At 38.0% G+C, this 21,933-nt stretch overlaps 1 protein-coding gene across 1 annotated transcript; it reads left to right on the top strand.

Annotated features, from left to right (window-relative positions):
* Window positions 1-2,036: 2,036 nt before the first annotated feature.
* Window positions 2,037-3,892, top strand: LOC149996332 (centromere protein H-like). The gene has a single exon (XM_090258399.1). The coding sequence runs from the start codon at window positions 2,113-2,115 to the stop codon at window positions 2,833-2,835; it is 723 nt and encodes a 240-aa protein (XP_090114525.1). The 5' UTR covers window positions 2,037-2,112; the 3' UTR covers window positions 2,836-3,892.
* The last annotated feature ends 18,041 nt before the right edge of the window (window positions 3,893-21,933 follow it).

Here is a 21,933-nt window from a genome sequence, read left to right as displayed (position 1 = left end):
ACATTTCCAGTGAAACTGTCAGCACCACAGGCATGGCTTTTCATCTCATTCTTTCAAGACTGCCGTTTCCACTTGAATTTTCTGGAAGTTTAACCCCATAATCAGCTGCCAGGTAAGATTATCGTGTCTTGGTCTCAACTGAACTTTTTTAAAAAACAATTTACAAATGCTCTTCCAGTGCAGGGGCTAGACAAGTCACATTTTAACTCCTTCCAGCCCTGTGATTCTAGCTATAAAAATTAGGTAGCCATGGCTGGTGTGGTTCAGTGGACTGAGCATCAACCTGTGAGCCAAAGGGTTGCCAGTTCAATTCCCAGTCAGGGTACATGCCTGGGTTGCAGGCCAGGTACCCCAGTGGGGGCGCACGAGAGGCAACCACACATTGATGTTTTTCTCTCTCCCTCGCTCCCTTCTCCTCTCTCTAAAAATAAATAAATGAAATTTTTTTTTTAATTAGGTAATGAGCAGAGAATACCTTGGGTATGTTAGCTCTCTTCAGCTGCTTTCCTACTCCACTCCACTTGCTCTGAGCCAGGATCTGGGAAAAGAAAGTCACACTTAAACTGACTCAGCTTTCCCGGCAGTAGGTGTAAAGGAAATCTTTAAATAGTAACATCTGTTGCTTTCCCAAAGAAGTTGCTGGGAATATGCCTGCTTAGTTCAAGTAATATTTTCGGATTTTCTTTAAGAATATTAAGAAGCCCTAACTGGTATAGCTCAATTGGTTGGGCATCCTCCCACAAAGTGAAAGGTCTGAAAGGTCACCGGTTTAATTCTCAGTCAAGGGCACATGCCTGGGTTGCAGGTTTGGTCCCGGGACAACAGGCAACCGATCGATGTTTCTCTCCCTCTCTTTCTCACTCCCTTCCCTTCTCTCTAAAAAAAAGTTAATAAATAAAATATTTTTTTTAAAAAGAATATTAAGAGATATAGACTACTAGTCTCAAACACCAGCTTAGTCACACTGAGAAACTGACTATACCAAAAGACAATAACCAGAACATACATAAAAACAGAACTTTGACCTACAACCTGTCAGCCTGCCCAGGAAATCAACCCCTTATCTACAATAAACAACCAGAAAGCAGCCTGTTGTAAGTCAGACTTGAAGGAGCCAGGTGGCTATATCCAGTGACAATCCAGAAAGCAAATCCATAGTTTCTGGAATAATCAGCCCCAAATGGCTGGGACTTAACCAATAGCTGACAGCTACCCTAACTTTTGTCCCTACTTACAATTTTGGACCAACCAGAGAGAACCAAATGTATTTCCCTAACCAGGCAGATGAGATGTCTGCTTCTGGTTAGTGTCTCCAGCTTCTCCTGCCCAGGAATGTCCATCAGGGCACACATGAGCAGTCACTTTCGTCCACTGTAAGTTTTTCCTCTTCTGCCCGCTTTGAATGTCTGCCAAACCTAAGTTATTATGAGCTAGTGAGCTCTGATTAAATAGACTTTGCTTTTATAATTTAAATAGTGTTCATTCATTTCCCAATATTTTAAAATACCTTAACATATATTATCCCACTTGACTCTCACCCAGTCCTGCAAGAAGAGTAGAGCAGGCATCCCACTGTATCATTTAAAGATAAAAAACTTCAAAGGACCCCCCCCCCTGACGTTGCTCAATGAGAGGGTTAACACCAGAAATTAGGTCATCTGATTATTCATCCTGGGTTCTTTCCAAGGCAGTCCTTGAAGTATGTTATCACTTACTATTACAAACCTTGCATCTGAGGCTACACTGAAAATCAAAGTTCTTAAAATCACTTAAAATTTTTTTTTTGAAGTTTCATTGAATTTTGTAGTCTTCAACTCCAAAGTTCCTTCCAACCAAACATTCTATCCTGATACCGTGCCAGTAGAATAACCTAGTTTCCTTCATCTCTCTGAATAAATGGAAAATATGAATTAAAACTACCCAGGAGCCCTTGGCCAGGTAGCTAAGTTGGTTGGGGTATCATCCCAATAAACCAAAGTTGTGGATTTGACCCCTGCTCAGGGCACATACAAGAATCAATCAACCCTTCCGGCGTCAATTCGGTGGCGGGAGTAGCGTCCCTTTCTGAGAGCATCTGCCACTTTCATGCAGTAGGTCTTCACTGGAGCCAGGATGGAAAAGCAAATAGCCGCCGCCGCGCCCGCGGACTCCAGAGAGGAAAGTGGGCCGCCGCCGGGCGCCGGCGCCCAGACGCAGCCCGAGGACCCCATAACCCTGCTGCTCAGGTTGAGAACACAGACAAAACAACAACTCTTGGAATATAAATCAATGGTTGATGCCAATGAAGAAAAAACTCCAGAAGAAATCATTCCAGAAAAGCAAATTGAAACTAAAATTGAAGAACTGGAAAACGAAATTGAAGAGGCAAAAACGACTTTTGAAATGAAAAAGCTTGCATTAGACAGGATGCAACTTTCGACGGCACTTAGAAAAAACCTAGAGGAAGGTAACATTCAGAATAGTGAGCTCATGGATAACATGAAACACATATTAAAGCTAAATAAAATAATAATGAAATCACAGCAGGAATCTCGTGGTTTGGAGGAAAAACTGCTTGATGTTAAAAAGAAGAGATTTGAATTAAAACGAGCTTCAGAACATAAGTTTTTAGAAATACAGACTGAAAAGAAGAAACAGAAGGATGATTTGGACAATATGGAAAATTCAGACAAGATAAAGATCTTACAACAAAAGCTACAGATGGAGATACAAATTACTACAGTTATTCAACATATGTTCCAGAACCTCATTTTGGGGAGTAAAGTCAATTGGGCAGAGGATTCTGCTCTTAAGGAAACTGTTCTGCAGCTTGAGAAGAATCTCACCATGATCTAATAAGAATTCTATGTTGGCATTATTTGTTTTTGTCTTCGACATGTCACCTAAATAGCAAACTTTAGGTGAAATATGTTTTTCATTGTTTTTGTTTTAATAGTTTATTCATTTATTTTTAGAGATAGGGGAAGGGAGGGAGGAAGAGAAAGGAGAGAAACATGGATTGGTTGCCTCTCTCACACCCTCAACAGGGAACATGGCCCACAACCCAGTCGTGTGCCCTGACTGGGAATTGAACTGGTGACCTTTCAGTTCTCAGGCCAGCACTCAATCCACCGAGCCACGCCAGCCAGCGCTTTTCAGTGGTTTATACTGCAATTTTTATTTTTTAGCTTAATACTATAACATGGAATCTATTGTTTTAAATATGATAATTAAAGTGACTGGCATATTCTAAAAGAATCTGAAAATCCTAGTTTTGCAAGGTTTCAGAAAGACATCATCTAATCAGCTTTTCACTTAATGTGGACATTTTTTCTATAATATTCCTGTAAGTCCCAACTCTCATTTAGAATATGTCTGTGCATTTCTTTGTCCACCAAAATACTAGAAAAATTAGAAAAGCATATCCACATCTCTATTTTTTACCTGTCAGTTGTATTTTATTCAAATAAATCTTATTTTAGATTTATGAAACATTGTGTAAGTTTTAAGGTATACAATGTGTTGAATTGACCACCGTGGCATTAACTAACATCTCCATTATGTGTTAATTATTCCTTTTTTATGGTGAAAACATTTAAGATCTAGTCCCTTCGCAACATTGAAGTACATGATACAGTATTAACTATAATCACAATGCTGTGTGTTAAATCTCCAAAACTTAATCATCTTCTAACTGTAACTTTGTAGCCTTTGACCAGCATCTCTTCAGTTCCCCCAACTCAGGCCTATGCACATCTTTAAACAGTCCAAAATAAAGCACCTTAGCTTTGAAAAAGAAAAAGATATCCAAAGGATTAACAGTTGTCATTATTCTAGAGGAATTGTGACTTTTCTTTTGTATGTCTGTATTTATCACGCATTGCTTTTACAAGTTAAAAAATAAAAATAAATGTTGCTCTTCTAATAAGTAAAAAAAAAAAAAAAAAAAAAAGAATCAATCAATAAATGCATAAATAAGTGGAACAATAAGTCAACATTTCTTTCTCTCTCTCTCCCCCCCTTTCCTCTATTTCTCTAAAATCAATAAATTAAACAAAATGTTTTAAATAAAAAAAGGCTACCCAGAAATGCAGAGAAGAGCATTCCTAATAAGATTCTATTTAGCCCTCACTGGTATGGTTCAGTGGATTGAATGCTGGCCTGCGAGCCAAAAGGTCACGAATTCAATACCCAGTCAGGGCACATGGCTTGGTCGCAAACCAGGTCCCTCGTTGGGGCCATGCAAGAGGCAACCAATCAATGTATATCTCACACATTGCTATTTCTCTTCCTTTCTTTCCCTCTCTCCAAAAGTAAATAAATAAATAAAATAGGAAAAAAAGATTTTTAAAGACTCCCTTTAGTGAGTCTTGTCCCATTGTGTTCCCATCTTTCACTGAGCTCTGATGTTCACCAATATACTTTTACAGTGCAGCCTGCTCTGGTCTTCAACCTAGCTAACGATCTTCATCATCCAACCATAAGCCAGAGCTCCTTCTCTCTCCAAAGAAAACTCTCTTGTGAATTCAGTAGAGTGAACTTGCTAAATGCATACTATGTGCATACCAAATGTATAAATTGTTCTTCCTGCCATTAAACTCAGTCTCATGGGTGAAGAAATGTAAATAATAATCACATCATCTTGGTCTGCCTTTGGAGAATTCTTAGAGTTTCACTGATGAACTTACAGGGCTGTAGATGCCTAAATTGTAGGTGATATTTGATGTGAATATATTCGATGCATTTTTCTGGGAAGAGTTCCCATTATTTTTGTTGAAAGACAATTTTTTATAAAAGCAAAATCATGCTCTTTTATAAAATGTAAAATGAACTCATGTCAAAGTTGAGTTCACAGCAGAACGTTGAAGAGGACTAAAGAAGAATTAAAAGACATTGACCTGCGAACCAAGTGTCACTGGTTCAATTCCCAGTCAGGGCACATAACTAGGTTGCACGTCAGGTCCCCAGTTGGGGGCACAAGTGAGAGGCAATGACACAGTGATGTTTCTCTCCCTCTCTTTCTCCTTTCCCCTCTCTAAAAATAAATAAACAAACAAACAATTAAATAAATTATAAAATAAAATTTTAAAAAGTTTAAAAAAATGAATTAAAAGAAAAATTCAAAATATCACACATTTATAATAATAAAAGAATAGTAAAAAGCATTTACAGATAGATGTAAAACCAGCAAAATCAGCCAATATCTACATGGCAATAATCAATTGTATTTCACCTGACAGAATTTGCATTTCTGTGGATAGGAATTATCTACTATCAGCTTTTCATAAGTTTTCTACAAAGTATGGAGTTGTAAAATAGCTCAAAGCCAGTAAAAGGTAGAGATAACCTGGATGGGTAACCTATATAGAGCACCCACAAGTCCTGTCTTAATATTTTTCTTATTCCAAAGTCTTCTAAGATATTTTCCTAGAATCTCTCTTGTAACCATAATAATCTCAAAGATTATTTCTGATCACAATATAAGGTTGGTCTCTGGTTTGGCCTGATTATTTATTTAGGTGCAGCTACAGTGTTATTTTACCTTGTCAATAGGCCTTGGTAAGATTGAATCAGAAATTAATAATCTTCCACAGAAGAAAGCAGCCGACCCAAGTAGTTTCACTGGTGAATTCTATCAAACTCCTAAGGAGGAAATGATGCCATTTCTGTACAATGTCTTCCAGAAAATAGAAGCAGAGGGAATACTTCCTAACTTATTCTATGAAGTCAGCATCACTCTGATACCAAAATGAGGTAAAGACATTACACAAAATGAAAACCACAGTCCAATGTTTTTCATGAACATAGATGCAAAAATCCCCAACAAAATACTAGTAGCAAATCAAATCCAACAATACATAAGAAGAATTATACACCTATGGTCAAGTAGGATTTATTCCAGGTATGCAAGGCTAGATCAGCATTAAAAATCAATTAATGTAATGTCACATCAACAGGATAAAGAAGAATAATCATATAATTATATCAATTAATGCAGGAAAATCTCTATTGTGTAAGTCTGATGTGCATCCCCCATTAAAAGCCACTGCCTCAGAAGATGCTAGATTCAAATTAAAGATTGTGACGAATCAACATTTTAAATAAGGACTGAAATTTGACTGATAACAGTTGACTGCTCTTGCCTGATATCCTAGAACTCTAACAAAGGTGGGCAACACTATTTCGTAGAAGTTTTGATCAGTGACCCCTGAGATTAAACACACTGTGGGCAGCAAGGGCATTGACAAATCTTCAGGGACTTCCCAAGAAGCTTACAATTTCTGAACATCTTTTCAGATTTGACAGTTTTTCCCATGAAACTTTTCAATGCAACATGTCAAACTGAATTATTACTTTGAGCCCTTCTCTGAAGGATCAGAGTATCATTCTCTGTGATGTTTTAAGGGCCGTCTGTTTTAGGCATAAAGATATCCTGAAAGTTTTATTTTATTTTTCCCACATTTTAATCTGATTTGGGGAAGGCAAATATCGAAGTTGTCAGACTTGCACACTTGGTTAAGGTAGGATCATGAGTGCCTGAGGTAACTTGGTTACGTGTTTAATCAAAGTGACAATAAAACAATTTAAATAAACATCAAACATATTACTGTTTTTAGCCTCAATTCATTCATAAGTAAGGAAACCCTTTTATTCCCCCTTAAATAATTAAAAACATGAAATCAACACATATTATCAAAATGATTTTAATAAGACACAATCTCTGCTATCTAGAGATATCACACTGCAAGTGATATTGTAGGCAAAGCATTAAACAGTTAACCAAGGATATAAGCCCAATGAAATTTTGTGAAGACTGCCAAGATTTTACACATTTCATAGTTTTTTGTTTTGTTTTTCAGGTTCAGGTATTATAAACCCAGGCAAAAACAGTTTGCTTTCCCGTTTTATTTTTGTTTTCCTCCATTATGCTTCTAATATTCTGAAACAGATCTCAGGGAACCAGGAGGTCAGAGTTGATTTTATAATAATAATTCTAAGATTTTACTTATGCTATAAGGAGGAAAATAAAACTTTTTTCCCTCTTCCCACTTGAGGTTCTCCAGCTGGAGCCCTGTAAATTAGACTGATAAAAGGCAGGTTACCAAATGAAACACAAGCAGAAGTTTATTAACATGTGCATCGTGCATGCATGTGGGAGTACTCAGCAATGTGTAGCTCAGAGGGGTTAGAATGTGGGCTTACATAGCGTCTTAATTAAAGAACAACACATTTTTAGAGAAGTGACAAGACAAAGGAAAAGAACTTCGAGATTTCAGAGATGACAAATTGTGGCGAGGCAAATAAATACATGGGGAAATTAATGGCAGATGATGGCTAGGTTTGGCAAGCTTTGTTAGCAAGGTTTGTTATGTAGATTCTTCCGGTGCCATCTCTGGGCTGATAAGGATCAAGAGTGTATCTGTCCTTACTAGTAAAGAGAGGAGAGGACAACTTTACAAATGTATGGCTTGTTTCTAGGCAAATGGGGAGGGCAGAGCTTTTCTTGCAACTGCTTTTCAATTGCTTTTAGCGCAAAATAATCCTTACTCCAAAGTGGAGTCTTTAGGGATGGCATGTCCTGCCACCCTCAGCATGCAGTGTGTTTATCATTGCTTTCTTCAAATGAAACAACAAGTGTGTGTTTTTAAATTTTCCCAATTTCTATTTTTAACGTAGTAAATGTGAATACTTATACCACGCATTAACAAAAGTTGAGGTCCTCATTAAGTCCCAAGGGGGTTAAGGGGCCCAGTGACCAAAAAACAGTCTGAAACCACTGCTTCAGGGCAAAACTACTTTGTTCCTTGCAAAAACAACAAAGGAATATACAGATGCACTTCTCTGTCACTGTTGCTGTTATGTGGCTTAATCAGTAGTATTTCATAAAGAAAATTGAGGGTCGAGATAAATTAAAAACTATCTGTCATACATGAGCATGTTCGCAGACTAGCAAAGCTTATTATGCAGCTTCCCGCAAGCCACACATCCCGTTTTAATGTGGCAAAATAGAACACATTCATTAAATTGAACTGAACATATAGCCTTTCTAGCACATAAAAATAAACCAAAGTATGTAAAATTATGCTTAATGATTGAGGAATGGAGTGAAGAAATAAAATGGAGTCACTATAGTCAAGCTGCTAAATTACTAAAATCATGTAGGTTGAGGCATAAGGAAATTATTCTATTTTAGTCTTAACTAACCTGGGAACTTGAACTTTTGAACTTTCCAGTCCTGTGCCAATGCTTGGATGTATATCAAACATCCAGATAACCCCCTGGTTACCCCCTGAAGGACTATGGAAAGAATGTTCACATGTCCAGACCTCTTGATACCCATCATCCAGACTACTGGTCATCTAGAGAATTACTATCTCAGACCAATTCATAGCCCAAGAATGTAGGACAGATTCTTCTCAAGAATGTACTTTTTACTATAAGAACTCCTAACTTCTCTTTCTATTTGGAAACTTCTGGGTTTTTGCCTGTGATTCCAGTTTACAAACTTTAAAAACCCTTTATAATCTTTATAATCTATTTGTAGCCAAAGCTCCAGACTCTTTCTGAGACCATTCGGCATGATCAATGTTTTAATATATCTTACTTAAAAAAGTATCTAGCCCTAGCTGGCATGGCTCAGTGCATTGAGTGCCAACCTGAGATCCAAAATGTCGTTGGTTCGATTCCTAGTCAGGGCACATGCCTGGGTTGTGTCCAGGTTCCCAGTTCAGGGTGTGTGAGACACAACCAATTGATGTATCTCTCGCACATCGACGTTTCTCTCCCTCTCTTTCTCCCTCCCTTCCCCCCTTTCTCTATAAATAAATTAATTAATCTTTTTAAAAAAACTGGGTGTCCAAAAATTATCTATTAATTAATCTAATTTGAAATGATCACATAATCTTGAAATCTAAAAATCTTGGAAATTATCTTTAAGCTGCCAATATAAAACATAACTACTGTTGGATTAAAAAGATCATAATAATGCCTCAATTTACTTAAACACAAATTTATATTTTTCTTAATCTGAAATGTTATAGAGGAACAACATAGCATACTTGATCTATAAACCTGTTTTAGTTATAAAAAGCAAACCCAAGTAGTTAAATATTTTGCTTAATATCAGTAAACCAGGGACAACTACTTTTTTAAACTGAATTTTTAGATTAAATTAGTTTCACTTGCCAAGGATTTGCCCAATTTGTAGACTTGGATTCTTAAAGCATTTCTGAGTTAGATATTAAATGAATAATATTTTAATTACACATTTAAGTATACTTTAAATTCAATTAAGTTAAATTTTCTTATTTTCTCAAAATTTTAGGAATATACACTTTTGTATTTAATTATCTCTGTAAACCAATCATACAGAACTCCTTTAAGAAACTTTATAATCTGATTTACTAATATGCTCCAGACATAGGAAAACATTACACACTCCCTCAGAAAAAAAAGTCATTTCTCAAATACCCTATGATCTTGCTTATATGTGGAATCTAATGAACAAAGTAAACTGATGAACAACATAGAAACAGAGGCATGTACACATGGAACAGACTGACAGCTGTCAGAGAGGAGGGAGGGGGTCTGGAAGAAAGAAGCCAAAAACATATATGTATAACCTACGGACAGAGACAACATTGTGGTGATGGCCAGAGGGAAGGGTGTTCAGGGACAGGGAGAAGGTGCAATGGGGTTGGGGGGAATTGGGACATCTGCCATAGTGTCAACAATAAAAATAAAGAATAAAAAAAGAAATAAAGTCCTTTATGAATTACAGACAAATCATCTTAGAGGTACATAAAGAGGTCAGCTCACAGGTTCAGATATAAGAAGCTACAAAGAATTCGAAATTCTATAGTCATTTAAGAAACGACTCCAGTCACATTTTGTAGTCATTTCTGACAATAAATTGCAGTAACATTTATAGCCATAAAATGCTAAAATGAATTTATAAATAGATGCAAAACTGGCAGCACTGGTCAATATCCCCAGGGTGATAATCAACTGCATTACACTGGACTCAATTTACCTCTCTATAGACAAGAAATAATTGTATTTTTTATCAGTTTTTTTATAATTTACAGAATTGTAAAGTTTTTGTGTGGTTGGTTGTTTGTTTGGGGGGATTTGCCCACTTCAGAACCCTTTACAGTTTTCCCCTACAGTCTTATCAGAATCTGAAATGTGCCAAGTAGTCTAATCTGTCCCTTAGGTCTCAGATGAAATGCCACATCCTGGAGGACAGCTCCCACAAAAAGCAATCTCAGGGACATTTGGCCTGAGGTTCTCACTCATAGTTGTATTTTTTTTTTTTTTTTTGTAGCACTTATCATAATTTGCAGTCATGTTTTTATTGGAGTCTTGTTTAAAATCTCTGCATCTCATAAGGCAGAGATCACTTCTCTTTTACTTACCATTCTGTTCCCAGCATCTAGCATAATGTCCAGTTCATGGTAGATAACCACAAGTATTTGTTAAATTAAAAAGACCTAGAAAAGCAGCGAACGGCTTTCTGAAAGCTGATTTGCTCCAAGTCCTTTATGAAATGGGCACGAGGACCATAACAGGTGCTATAGGAGAAGTGCTTCCTTTGTCTCTCCTGCCTCAAATTAGCTCCCTGAGTTCTCAGAGCACCCTCCAGAGCTTGGAGGTCAGCCACCTGTCCTAAAATTCCTTTAGAGTTTCTTTAAGGGTGTTCATGAAAGAGCAGTTCTAATGATCCACCTTAGCATCCTACAGTGGGCGCAAGCACAGGCCCCACCTGGGTCCTGCATCTGTGCTCAGCCTGGCAGTCTTCACAGTGCATTCTCTTGAGCTGCCACTTGTCCTAAAAAGCCAGGGAAGAGAAAAGGAAAGTGAGGGCTTATAGACTCAGAAGCCAGGCTTTTTAGTTATTAGAGGAGTTACTCTGAAAAGTTTACCCCATGCTAGGCACTTGACATTCATCTCACTTAAGTCTCCCAAAGGTTCTAATGGTAGGAATTGTCACAGTTAAGGTTGTGCCTGGAAGAAGGGAGGAGTCGGGTGGACTAGCTCAAAGCCTTTATTGAGGGATGTTCAAGCAGGCGCCGGGTTCAGCAGACTGCAGCCCCAAGGGAAGAGGTAGAGGAATTTTTAAGGGCTTGGAACAGATACCAAGCGAGGATGGGTCACCCTGCTGGTCAGCTCCAGAGTCCAGAGTATAGGTGTTTGCAAAAGAACAATGTCCTCTGATTAGGGATGGCTGTCAGGAGACTTATGGTAAATGATTAAGGGAGAGGGGAAGGGGCAATGGAGGTGTAATTAGTTCTCTTCTCCACAAGATGCGGTGGCTATGCCTTAGTTGCCTCTGTTAATGGGGAACCTTGTGATTGGGTGCATGGACGGTGATGCAGACCCTCTTTGTTTCAGCACAGGTGGTGGCTCAGGTCTTGTGTGACAGCAGACCATAGTTCCCAAGAACATAGTGACCACTGGCCATAGCTTGCTTTGCAAGGCCTGGCTCAGGTGGCTGGTCACAGGGCAGGCAACATGTCGGTCTCTAGGCCTAACAGTCATCATGTTACAGACAAGAAAACTTAGGCAATGAGAAGCTCCCAGTCAGTGGGGAGAAGAGGCAGGATATGGGGTAAAAAGCTGGTAAATAAATTCCGGGGCCTGTGCCTTTGGCCACCACACTGAGTTTCTTCCCACTGCACCTGAGCTTCCAGCTTTCATTGCTCCACACTCCCAGGTCTCCATCCAGGGTCCAGAGATGCACTAGAAATCAAGAGCCTGGTCAGAAATGACAGTTATGTATGCTGGACAGTGGCTACTTCAGAGGCTTTGCTTCCTAACACCCTCTGCTTACACAGTCAGAAAGCCAGCAGGGATATACAGAGCTGTGCAGTCCTGTGTGACTTCATAGTTAATTCTGTACCTGTACTCACAGATGAAAAGATGGGTGAAAGAGTGAGGAATAGAGAAGCACCTCCTCCTTCCTTGCAAGCTCGACAGGATGCAGCCTCAGGAGAACACACTTATACGAAGGACCTGAAGTAAAGTCTACAGCAGAGGATGAGCCTGGGACCCTGGACCCTCAGGATGACCTGGCCCTCCTACCAACAACTGGTAGGTCATTTGTGCATTAGACCAGAATTAAGTACAATATTTTTTCTCCCAAATATTATTAGATGTTTGAAATTAATAATAGGTATGGAATGGACTGGATAGAAAGAATATAAAAGCACAAATTCTAAGTTTAGTTTTTTAAAAGGTATGTAAAATATGTATATCTTTTAAAATTAATTCATTATTTTCCCTTCAAAGCACAGCTTTTTAAAAAAACTATGGTAATAGCTATGTAGGGTTTTTTAAAACCTAGGAGTAGAGTTTTTAAGAAGCAATTTTTATTCAAATGTTTTATAATCATCTACTTAATAGCTCTCTTTAAAATTTCTATTCTGTTTCTTATTCTCATTGAATAGCCTAAAAGTTAAATTTAGTTATAATTTTTCTATTTAAAAAAATCTCAATTCATCAGAGGCAAGAAAGAAAAAAACTATTCTGTCTCATGAATCTATTAAAAGACTGACTTGTCATCTTAACTAATTACCCATATATTCTTACTCATGAATTTTCATCCTGGCTAATTATTGAACCAGGAAATATTATGGAGTTACCTACTGCGTTGCCATCTTCATATTCTGGATAGGAAAGTGATCCTCTCAGGGCCACACCAGAGGTATCTGCCTCCAGACCCGATTCACCCCCTGCAGTGGGCTCTCGCCTCTGAACCACCCAGTGTGGGGCCCCCCTCATCAAACCCTTGGCTGATCCTGGTTTATGGGACTCTGCCCTGTGACATGCCTGACTGTCCCTTAGTGACTTTGACTTCTCCAGTGGGTCTGAAATGAATTTTTCCAAGGCCTCATTTAACCACCACGCTGGACTGCCCTGACCCTCTGTGGTCCACAGCTTTGTCTTCCAGACCCACAGTTCTGTTCTGAGTGAGGCCTGCATCCAGGCCCTGCCAAGACTCTCCCAGCTCCATGCAGGGGCCACCTTCTCAGAAGCTCCTCCATAACCCACAAGTCTGACCTAATCACTTGATGGCTCCTAAATTCAGATGGAGCTTTAGTCCCCAAAGTAGAATTTTCTGGGGTGGTTTCTACTGAGGCTTAATCTCCAGAGAAAACTGCAAATAAACTACAAGCAGGCTCCAAGGTCAAAACACTTTGGGAAATTTCTTTTGGATATACACAGTACACCATCATTTCTGCAAAGCTTTTCATAGAGAAACCTGCCTCAAAGTTCTGATTTTATGAACTTTTAAACTAAAATAAAATTACATACTAAGAAGTTCCGACTTTCATCATGCATTCATTCTGCATAGCCAGGAATCCTGTTATCTTTTTTTAAAGGGACTCTACACTGAAAGAAATTAGATGTAGTTACCAGATAACGGAAAGAATATGTTGTGTGAGCACTGAGTGGTGGATTCCCTTTGGCTCTACATTGAAAGTTACACATGATCTGATTTCTTGGTTTCACTGATTAAATAATTTATATACTAAGCATATTAAAATCCAACTCTTTCAATCCCTGCTTCCAAACTTGGCAAGTGGACTGTGTCTCCATAGACTATTCAAGAAAGAACCAATACATGTGAAAGATAATTGCTTTTAATGTTTTAAGTTTTCATTTATGCAACATAATAAAGGCAGATTTATGTGACTTGATATTTTTATAAAAATATTTCCCTCCAATATCTGGTCATTAGTATATAAATATTTACAATGAAAAAATAAGCAAGGAAAAAAGAAATCTTCATTCTTCAAGTCAATGCTTATCAGAATTTTGAAAACAATATTGGTCTGTACCCCCAGTGGAATACAGCAGTGAACAATTCAGAAATGTTCTGTATCCTATGAAGCTTCTATTAAGGGAGGCAAGAGACAGCACATAAGCAAAGACATAGAAAGATGTACTTGGAACTACCTGTGATAAACTGAACAGGGTGGAGATAACACTGCTGGGGGGCGGGTGTCATTTTAGATTGGGGAATTCACCCAATCAATCTCCTTTATAAGGAGAAATAAATAAATGTGAAAATATGATGACCACAGGAAAGAGATTTCTACATTTATTTTCTGTAATGAAGTTATCTTCACTTTAGCATATAATTAAGTGATCTCTGATAGAAAACATTTTATATATCCAGCATGAGTAATCTAAAAGGCTATATATATATTAAACCACAAGGCTAAACTTCATTGTTATATAATTTGCCAGTGAACAGATTAAATTACCTGCATTGTTTTTATCTGCTCCTCACTTATCAGAAGAGCTAGTTTCTATAGACAGCAGTCATATATTTATTAATATCAACACTAAGAAGAATAAGTACATCTTAGAATTTAATTAACCCTGTGAAAAATATACAGTTATAGGGAAAATATGTAGTCATATTCAAGGCCAGAATATAATTGCAATATGCTTTTATTTTATTGATGCATTTTCCACTCAAGATTCTTTAACTTCCCCATTATATCAAACACAGAAAAAAACTGAGGGGAAAAAAATAAAACAATTGTACCATGATTTCTTATTAACTGTTGAACAAATGCCAAGGCTCCCCTACTAAAAATAAAAATTAAGGGGGTAATTATCTTAGCAAGCAACTTAGTTTCTAAGAACTGGATCCATTAGTACAGACCACAAAAGACCCCAACTTCAACTGTCAATTCTGCAGGCAAATACCAAGAGATCCACACCTACAGAAGCTACAACAGCTCTGAACCAGAGGAATGGGTGAAAAGGGAATTGACAAGGTAAACTGGTGAATTACAATATTTTAGAATGAAACATAAAAATGCCCAAACAGTAAGATATATTACATTGCAATCTTTTAAATTTCAATAATTCTCAGCAGAAGTATAAAAGGAACAAAATAATGAGTACTGAAGATATCCACAGAGATAGATATCCCCCAAAGCAGTCCCTGTATATCCTATAATTCAATGACCTTCCAATTTAAGAATAGAGATTTTCAGGATATTATTAGAGCATTTAAGTAAATATTTGAAGCAAGTCTGAAAAATTTCTAGTTTGAAAGCAATAGTGCCTCATTCCGACTTCCCCCTTCTTTTTTGCACCAATGTGAAGCCCTGGTTCTTTATAGTTCTGGCAACTTTACCATAAAGGCTCTCCCACCCTCCCACTTAATTAACACTGATCTGACTCCTCACGCACAATAGGCATGGTTTGTTTACCTCAGTCAGATTATGGGGTCAGAAGTCCTGTTAGCCATGAAAAAAACATAAAGATATGGTTTCTCTAGATATTTTAGTAACAAATAATGTTTCCTTGTATAATATTACTCTTCTTTCCAAATATAATTAGAAGATTTCTCCCAATAATTGAAAGAAAATACTTTCTACACTAATTGTTCAGAATGTCTGTAAATTATAATAGTGCTCTATTTTCACCAGTCTTTCCATTTCATCATAATACAAGATAAAATTAAAGTTGGACACCTGTACCATTGAGCTAGAGGATATCTTTTTTATAGCTAAAAGAAAAATGCCAAATGGTATACCCAGAGGCAGATTTTAACTATCCCACACCAAAAGTAGCAAAATCCAAGGCAACCTGCAAGTTTTTAGTTCAGATAAAATGAGTAAAAACTCATCCTTGGGTTGCAAATCAGCCAAACCCAGAGGCAGCTAAAGCAGGACACTGAGTATCACTCAGCAGCAGGAGAGGGAAGAAAGCCTTTCCTGGAAACAGATAACCTTGGGCATTTAAAAGCTTCCTAGAAGGAAAACCGCAACAGAGCTACTTCACACCTAAAGTGAGCTCTGAACAGCCATGGTAGAGTCTAATGCAGGAAAGCTATTGAGGAGGAGCACAGCTGGGCCAAAGAGTAAGGAGGGTCCAAGAATCCCAACGAAAACAGACAAGGGGAATCCAAGATGGCAGAGGAGTATGTGGAAGCTGCACTAACCTCCTCCCAGGACCAAACTGGAATTACAACTAAATTGTAGAGAATTCATCCTGAATAACCAACTGTACGCTGGCTGGAGAGAAGCCTTATAACCACAGACAGACAGAAGAAACCACTCCATCACAAAATGACTGGTAGGGAGTGTAGAAGAGGTGCGAGAGGGCTGGCTGGGCTCCCATAGGTGACAGCTGAAGTGTGGGAGAGAGATTTTAGCAGCTGGGGTATTCCCCCTAAGAAGTGTGGGCCTAAACCCAAAGCTGGGCTCCCCACTATACAGCACCAGAACTGGAAAGGAACCCAGAAAACACCCAGCTGTGAAAAGCAGCAGGATTTCTTTCTTACAGGGGTAGTCAGCGGGATACTCAGAGATCCCCTTAAAGGGCCAGTGCACAAATTTTCTATTGCAGCCACTTATCCTGGGCTCTGGCAGAGGGAGAGCAGAGTGGTCTAGAGATGCTTAAGGAGAGTCTGGGATTGGTGGCTCTGGGGAGAGAACTGAGGAAACAGCTGCCAAGATCCCTGTGAGTCATTCCCTGTACTGCAGAAGTCATCTCTCTCAGGCAGAACATGCCTTTCCAAATGGCAGCAGCAAAAGGGAAGCAATAGCCCCACCCACAGGAATTAGTCTGCCCCCCATGGAGAGCTTAAGCTGGGCTGCTGATTACAGTTTAAGACTATATCACTGATTAGTTTAACAACTAAGGCAGATTTCTGGGAGCTCTGTGAGACTTCATCCGACCCTCCCCAGCACCTGCTGCTGACAAAAGCCAGCCTTGATGCACAGCCTGATTCTTTCTGCACACAAACAGGCCAAGCAGAGGGAGCCACATGCTGTGGATCACTGATAGCTCCAAACAGGTTGACCAAGGCTAGTCAGAAGCAGTGTCTGAAAAAGGCCTTCAACTGAGTCTTTGCAGATCTACCTAATACTTAGAAACAAACACAAAGAAGCAACCAAAATGGGAAGACAAAGAAACAGACTCCAAATGAAAGAACAAGAGAACTCTCCAGAGGAAGAGCTAAATGAAATGCAGGCAAGCAACTTATCAGATAGAGAGTTTAGAATAATGATTATAAGGATACCCAACAGCCTGAAAAAAGACATAGAAACCATAAAAAAGGAGCAGTCAGAAATAAACAATGCACTGCAATAAATAATACACTGGAAGGAATAAACAGTAGTGTAGGTGAAGCAGACGATCAAGTCAGTAATTTGGAAGGCAAAGTGAAAAAAAAAACAACCAGGTAGAGCAGCAAAAATAAAAAGAATTTTTAAAAATAAAGGGAGCTTAATAAACATTTTGGACAACATGAAGCATGACAACATCCAATAAACATTTTGGACAACATGAAGCATGATAACACCCATAAACAGTTTGGACAACATGAAGCATGACAACATCCACATCATGGGAATACAAGGAAAAGAGAGTAAGTACGGGATTGAGAACCTATTTGAAGAAATAATGACCAAACTTTCAGAATCTGGTGAAGGAAAAAGACACGCAAGTCCAGGAATCTCATAGAGTCCCAGACAAGTTGGACCCAAAGAGGCCTACACTGAGATGCATCATAATTAAAGTGGCAAGACTTAAAGACAAGGAGAGAATCCTAAAAGCCACAAGGGAAAAGCAGTTAGTTACATAGAAGGGAGCACCAATTAGACTATCATCTGATTTCTCAACAAAAACATTTCAGGACAGAAGGGAGTGGCCTGAAATATTCAAGGTGATGAAAAGCAAGGACCTACAACCAAGGCTACTTTCCCCAGCAAGGCTATCATTTAAAATTGAAGGATAAATAAGGTTCTTCCAGAGAAGAAAAAGTTAAAGGAGTTTGTTAACACCAAGCCAACATTGCAACAAATGTTCAAGGGCTTACTTTAAGAAAAAGAAAAAGAAACAGAGATAAGAAGTCTAACAATAAGATGGCACTAAATATGTATCTATCAAGAAAACATATTTAATGCAAATGGCTTAAATACTCCAACCAAAAAACATTTGGTAGCTGAATGGATAAGAAAACAAGACCCATATATAGGCTGCCTCCAAGAGACACATCTCAGATTGAAAGATACAGACTAAAAGTAAAGGGATGGAAACAGATATTTTATGCCAATGGATAGGGAAAGAAAAGCTGAGATAGCAGTACTTATATCTGATAAAATAGACTTTAAAACCAAGGCTATAGTAGGAGACAAAGAAGGACACTACATAGTGATAAAGGGAACAATCCAACAAGAAGATAAAACCCTAGTAAATGTTTATGCACCCAACATAAGAGCATCTACATATGTGAAACAAATCTTGATGAACATAAAGGGAGAAATCAACGGAAGTACAGTCAGAGGTGGGGATTTTAACACCCCTTTGACTTCAATGGATAGAACTTCCAGACAGGAAATCAACAAGGAGACCTTGGCATTAAATAACACTATATCAAATGGATTTAACTGATATCTTCAGAGCATTTCACTCCAAAGCAGCAGAATGTACATACTTTTCAGGTGCACATGGAACTTTTTCTAGGATAGACCACATGTTAGGACACAAAACAAGTCTCAATAAATTTAAGAAGATTGAAATCAAATCAATCATCTTCTCTGACCCCAATGTTATGAAACTAGAACTCAATCACAAGAACACTGAAAAACAAGTGAAGACATGGAAGCTAAATAACATGTTATTAAACAATGAGTGTGTCAACAAGATTAAAGAGGAAACCAGAAGATACCTTGAAACAAATGAAAAAGAGGACAAAACAGTCTAAAATCTGTGGGAGACTGGGAAAGAAATCCTAAGAGGGAAATTCATAGCATTACAGGACTATCACACACAAAAAAAATAATAATAATAAGATAAAGCTCAAATAAACAATCTAACTTTACACTTAAAGGAACTTGGAAAGGAATAAGAAACAAAACCCAAAGTGAGTAAAAGGAAGGAAATAATAAATATCAGAGCAGAAATAAATGAAATAGAGTCTAAAACAAGATACAGAAAATCAATGAATCCAAAAGCTGGCTCTTTGAAAAGATAAACAAGATTGACAAACCTTTAACCAGACTCATCAGGAAAAAAAGAGAGAGGACCCAAATAAATAAAATCAGAAACAAAAGAGAAATAAAACTGATGCCAAAGAAATATAAAGGATTGTAAGAAAATATTATGAACAACTATATGTCAACAAACTGGACAATCTGGACAAAATGGATAAATTCCTAGAAAATACAACCTTCTAAAACTAAATCAGGAAGAATCAGAGAATCTGAATAGACAGGTTACACATAGTAAAATTGAAGCAGTAATCAAAAAACTCCCAACAAGCAAAAGCCCTGGACCAGATCGCTTCACAGGGGAATTTTGCCAAACATTTCAATAAGAACTAACACCTCTTCATCTCAAACCATTTCAAAAAATTCAAGAAGAGGAAAGGCTCCCAAACTCATTTTACAAGGCTGGCATTTCCTGATTCCAAAACTAGATAAAAACACTACAAAGAAAGAAAATTATACGCTAATATCCATGATGAACATAGATGCTAAAGTCCTCAACAAAATATTAGCAAACCAAATACAGCAATGCATCAAAAGGATCATACAACATGATCAAGTGGGATTTATTCCAGGAATGCAAGATTGGTACAACATTCAAAAATCAATAAATGTGATTTACCACATAAACAAAATTAAGGATAAAAACCATATGACCATATCAATAGATGCATTAAAAGCATTTGATAAAATCCAGCACCTATTTATGATAAAAACTCTAAGCAAAGTGGGAATAGAGGGAACATGCCTAAATATAATAAAGGTCATATATGACAAACCCACTGCCAGCATCATATTCAATGGGCAAAAAATACAAGTGTTCCCCTTAAGATCAGGAACAGTCTGGTTCCATGGGTTGTGCATAAATATTCTTTGGCTAATCCCTTCACCATCTTTCATCCCACCCATCCCACCCACTTTTCCAGCAACTTCAGCCTGTTTTATGTATCTAAGCTTCTGTTACTACTCTGTTAGTTTATTGTGTTCACTAGATTCCACACATAAGTGATATCATGTGGTAGAATTGTTCATCAACAGATAAAGAAGTACTAGGAAAATTGCCTCGGGACTGCAACTCTTATCTAATCAATCTTTTCTTCCAAACTCCTTCCTACCCTTCTCGTTATAAAGAAGTCAGCTTGAGATGAGATTAAAGACAGTTTTGAGAGTACATAACCCACTGTCTTCTCAGATTGCCAGCCTCTAAATATTCAATCCTTGTCTCTGCTTACTGTTTCTAGAAGTGACAGGCAGCATGCTTCATAAATGCAAAATATAAACTACAGTTCCTGTGACTGTCACCAATAAAATCCTGTATTTTCACATTGCATGTTAAGTTGTTGCACATACCTTGAAATAACTGCTATTCCTTATTATTTCACATGCATATATGAGGACACCAATTTGATGTTAAGTTTGGAGAACACTGAATAGAGTAAGGTTAAACAGTTCTGTACTACAGTTTCTCAGTATCTGTGATATTGCAAGAGGAGTGTAAATAGTTGAAGGGGAGATTTGGTATGCAGAGCTGGTGGGGAATAAGGAAACACTCTGAATTCCTCTCCCTTTTGTCACGCCAAACCTTCAGGACAAACTCTGCAGATGTCCCACTCAAGTCTGGTTGATACTGCAGGAAATCAGAGGGTGGGTGGGCATACCAGCTCAAGCCCTGCAGAGCTTTGGAAATCCTCATGCCTACATCACAGTCATGTTAAAATACCCTGCAAGGTTCCCAAGTGCAGTCAAACAGACATACAGATTGAGAACCATCACACTCTACTTAGACATGGTGAATGTGAATAAAGAAGATGTGGTGTATAAAGTGGAATATTACTTAGCAATAAAAAAGAATAAAGTCTTGCTATTTGTGACACCATGGGTAGACCCAGAGGATATTATACTAAGTGCAATAAATCAGACAGAGAAAGACAAATACTGTATGATTTTGTGTATCTATGGAATCTAAAAAACAAAACAAATGAATAAACAAAACTGAAACAGACCTATAGACAGGTCCCCCTCCCTCCAGTTGTTCCCCCCTTTTAGCCCATGTCCATTGGTTGTGCATATAGTTCTTCTCAACCTCTTCCGGTCTATTCCATTCCCTCCTACTATGCTTCTTAATCCCTATACCATATCCCTCTCCCCCTTCCCTCTCCCCAGTATGTTCCCCATACCTATAGTTCTTTTCCCACTCTCGTTGCCTATTTAGTTTGCCTTTGTTTCAATTCCCTAACTTCTGTTGTTGGTTCTTGTGATGCAATTTTCATTTTAATGTTCATAGTTTTGTTCCTCCCTCTTCTTAACCAGTCCCTTTAACATCTCATATAATAGTGGTTTGGATCTAATGAACTCCTTCAGCTTTATTTTGTCCTGGAAACACTTTCACTGCCCTTCTATTCTGAATGAGAGTTTCGCTGGATAGAGTATTTGTGGCCGTAGGTTTTTGATTTTCATTACTTTGAATATTTCTTGCCAGTCCCTTCTTGCCTGCAGGGTCTCCCTTGAGAAATCAGCTGATAGTCTAATTGGGACCCCTTTGTACATGATTCTTTTCTTCTCTCTTGCTGCTTTTAAGAGTCTTTCTATATCTTTAATTTTTGACAATTTGATTATAATGTGTCTTGGAGTGGTCCTCCCTGGGTCCAGTTTTTCTGGAACTCTCTGTGCTTCCTGGACCTGGAAGTCTATTTCCTTCGCCAAGTTCGGGAAGTTCTGCTTCATTATTTTTTCACATAATTTTTCAATTTTTAGTTCTTCTTCTTCGCCCTCTGGCAATCCTATAATCCGAATGTTCAATCTTTTATAGCTGTCCCAGAGGTTTCTGATCCTCTCCTCACTTTCCTTACTTTTTCTTTCCTGTTTCTGCACTGGTTGACTGTTTGTTCCTTCTCTATGTTCCGGTTTGTTGATTTGATCTCTGGGTTTTATT

The sequence above is a fragment of the Furipterus horrens genome, unplaced genomic scaffold (genome assembly GCF_987537825.1).
Source record: "Furipterus horrens unplaced genomic scaffold, mFurHor1.1.pri manual_scaffold_12, whole genome shotgun sequence".
In the NCBI taxonomy this organism is placed as follows: Eukaryota; Metazoa; Chordata; class Mammalia; order Chiroptera; family Furipteridae; genus Furipterus; species Furipterus horrens.
The sequence above is the reverse complement of the archived record's forward strand: the minus strand, read 5'-3'. Positions and strand labels throughout refer to the sequence as shown.